Source organism: Calidris pugnax, unplaced genomic scaffold, assembly GCF_001431845.1.
Source record: "Calidris pugnax isolate Ruff unplaced genomic scaffold, ASM143184v1 scaffold378, whole genome shotgun sequence".
Classification (NCBI taxonomy): Eukaryota; Metazoa; Chordata; class Aves; order Charadriiformes; family Scolopacidae; genus Calidris; species Calidris pugnax.
In genome coordinates this window covers 38492-41599 of record NW_015091227.1, presented here as the reverse complement: position 1 = coordinate 41599, position 3108 = coordinate 38492, and the positions used below count along the sequence as shown (strand labels likewise).

At 50.4% G+C, this 3108-nt stretch overlaps 1 protein-coding gene across 3 annotated transcripts in view; it reads left to right on the top strand.

The window, feature by feature from the left end:
• NUP98 (nucleoporin 98kDa) overlaps positions 1–3108 on the top strand; it is a 65023-nt gene that overhangs the window by 53225 nt on the left and 8690 nt on the right. For all 3 annotated transcript variants that reach the window (XM_014959875.1, XM_014959879.1, XM_014959876.1), the window contains exons 28-29: positions 982–1124; positions 2562–2783. In XM_014959875.1, the coding sequence (XP_014815361.1) occupies positions 982–1124; positions 2562–2783 (365 nt within the window). The remainder of the gene's footprint in view (positions 1–981; positions 1125–2561; positions 2784–3108) is intronic.

Here is a 3108-nt window from a genome sequence, read left to right as displayed (position 1 = left end):
CTTCCAGACCATGGAGTCCAACCACCAACCCACCACTGGCCAACCCACCACTGACCCATGTCCCTCAGCACCACCTCTGCCCGGCTCCCAAATCCCTCCAGGGATTGTGACTCCACCACTGCCCTGGGCAGCCTCTGCCAAGGCTTCACAACCCTTTCCAGGAAGAAATTCTTCCCAAGCTCCATCCTAAACCTCCCCTGGGGCAACTTGAGGCCGTTTCCTCTTGTCCCATGGTCTGTTCCTTGGGAGAAGAGACCGACCCCCCCTGGCTACACCCTCCTTTCAGGGAGTTGGAGAGAGCAGTAAATCCCTCAGGAGCTCAGGCTGTGTGTGTGTGAGAGCTGCCTCTACCTCCATGGTGGCTTTAAGGGCTCAGTGTGAGATGAAATCACACCTGCCAAAGCATTTTGGGCAATTTAGACTCATAGAATGGTTTGGGTTGGAAAAGACCTCAAAGATCATCTAGTTCCAACCCCCCTGCCCTGGGCAGGGACACCTCCCACCAGAGCAGGTTGTTCAAGGCCCCATCCAGCCTGGCCTTCAACCCCTCCAGGGATGGGGCATCCACAACTTCCCTGGACAACCTGTTCCAGTGTCTCACCACCCTCAGAGTAAAAAATTTCTTCCTGATATGGGCACTTCAGCTGGGTGCCTAAAGGGGCTGACTTTTTGGCTGAGCTGGTAGGTTGATGGCTCTCCTTGAGTTTTTTTTTTCTGCTTGACCTGTGTTTAACCCCCTCCCCCTTCGGACCTAGTTTAAAGACCTTTTTTTAGTTTTTTGGGGTTTTTTTTTTAGTGTTTTGGGGTTTTTTTCTTTTTATTGTCATGTTAGTACAGAGTCACTGTGTGTGTTGAAGGGTGCACCTTGTGCTTTGAAGCAGAAATGTTCCTGTGATCCTGGTGAGTGATGTGGGATTGAGAGAGCAGAGTTTGGTTCAGAGTATTATCTTGAAAAACTCCCTCTTAAACCTCTTCCCTCAGAACACAGCGGAGTGTGAAAAATACGCCTGCTGTCCCCTGCCTCCCTACCTGGAAGATTCTGGTTGTGTGATTGAAGAGGATGAGAATGGGGGGAGACCTCTGAGAGACGTCTGTTTCCATCTGTTAAAGCTCTACAGCGACAGGTAAATGGGTGAAGAGCTCAAAAACCACTGAGAAAAATCTTCATCAGTCGGTGACTTCTTGAAATCCCAAACCCAGGGGTGTGAAACCAGCTTCGGTGTGGACTTGAGTGGTGAAAAACCTGCCTTGTGTGGACCCCCTTATGGAATGTGGTGACGCTGTCGCTGCTGGTGATGGCAGAGGGGATGAAACTTCAGCTTTGGAGCACGTTTGTGGGGTTTTTCTTGCATCATTCTAGATGTCATCTCCAAACAAGTTGAAGAGTGGGGGGTTATTGGAAGTGGGCAACACGGGTTTACCAAGGGTAAATCATGTATGACCAATCTGATAGCCTTCTGTGATGCCCTTGGATGAGGGGAGAGCAGCAGATGGCATCTACCTTGACTTCAGCAAGGCTTTTGACACTGTCTCCCATAACATCCTCATTGGGAAACTGAGGAAGTGTGGGCTGGATGAGGGGACAGTGAGGTGGGTTGAGAACTGGCTGTGTGACAGGACCCAAAGGGGAATGATTAATGGAGAAGGTTCAAACTGGAAGCCTGTAACCTGTGGTGGCCCCCAGGGGTCAATACCTGGTCCGGTGCTGGTCAATATATTCATCAGTGACCTGGATGAGGGGACAGAGTGGATCCTCAGCAAGTTTGTTGATGATACCAAACTGGGAGGGGTGGCTGACACCCCAGAGGGCTGTGTCACCATCCAGTGTGACCTGGACAGGCTGGAGAGCTGGGCAAGGAAGAACCTCATGAGGTTCAACGAGGAAAAGTGCAGGATCCTGCACCTGGGGAAGAAGAATGTCAGGCACCAACACAGGTTAGGGGTGGATCTGCTGGAGACAAGCTCTGAAGAAAAGGATCTGGGGGTCCTGGTGGACAACAAAATGACAATGAGCAAGCAGGGTGCTCTTGTGGCCAAGAGGCCAAAAAAATTCAGTGAAATTCAGTGAAATTGGGAGCACGTTAGTGGGGTTTTTCTTGCATGTTTTCCGTGCCTGAAGCACTCTGTCATCTCGATTCACCGGAGCTGCCTTTTTTTGGGTTTTTTTGAAGGCTTTGAGAGATCTGCAGGGGGAGCCCATGGGAAGGAAAAGGCTGTGACAGTCTGGATGCAGGCTCAGAAGAAGAGTGAAAGAAACTTAGTGGTTGCTCCAATCTTTAAGGAAAAAAAAAAAAAAACCACCCCAAACTACCACCACCACCAAAAAAGCACCACAAAAAAACCCCCAAAAAACCAAACCAACAACAACCTGCCCACACTCCCCCCAAATAACCCCCAAAAAATGAAGCACCAACAAACCCCAAACCCCCACAGCCACCTAAATCCCATCAGTGGAACCATTAGAAGTGGGTGAAGGGAAAAAAAAACTCAGTAGCACCAATTTTTCACTCTTTTAACGTGGACACAAGTAGCTCTTGACGTGGCAAACGTTTCTCCCTCAGGCACTACGAGCTTGACCAGCTCCTGGATCCCCGGAGCGTGACGTCGGACCCTCTGGACTATCGCCTGAGCTGGCACCTCTGGGAGGTTCTCCGGGCCCTGAATTACTCCCACCTCTTCAAGCAGGGGAAGGGGGTGCTCAATGCCAGTTATGCTGCCCAGCTGGAGAGCGAAGGTCTCTGGGAATGGGCTGTTTTTGTGCTGCTGCACGAGCCCAATACGCAGTGAGTAAAAGATATTTTTTTACTAAAAAAGTTTTTTCTGCCTTGAAAATAACACGTTTTTCCGGTTTTAAAAGACCTGCTGGGTGTTCTGTAACGAGCACGGCTTCTCTTCCCTGAAACTGGGACTTTAATAAATGGTGTGAATGAATGAATGAGGGATCTGGGGTGGGCAGGGACCTCTGGAGACCCCCCCAACCCAAACCGTTCCATCCATGGGACCTCTGGAGACCCCCCCAACCCAAACCATTCCATCCATTACCAGAGGAATGGGATGTCATCCAAAAGGACCTGGACAGGCTGGAGAGGTGGGCCCAGGTGAACCTCA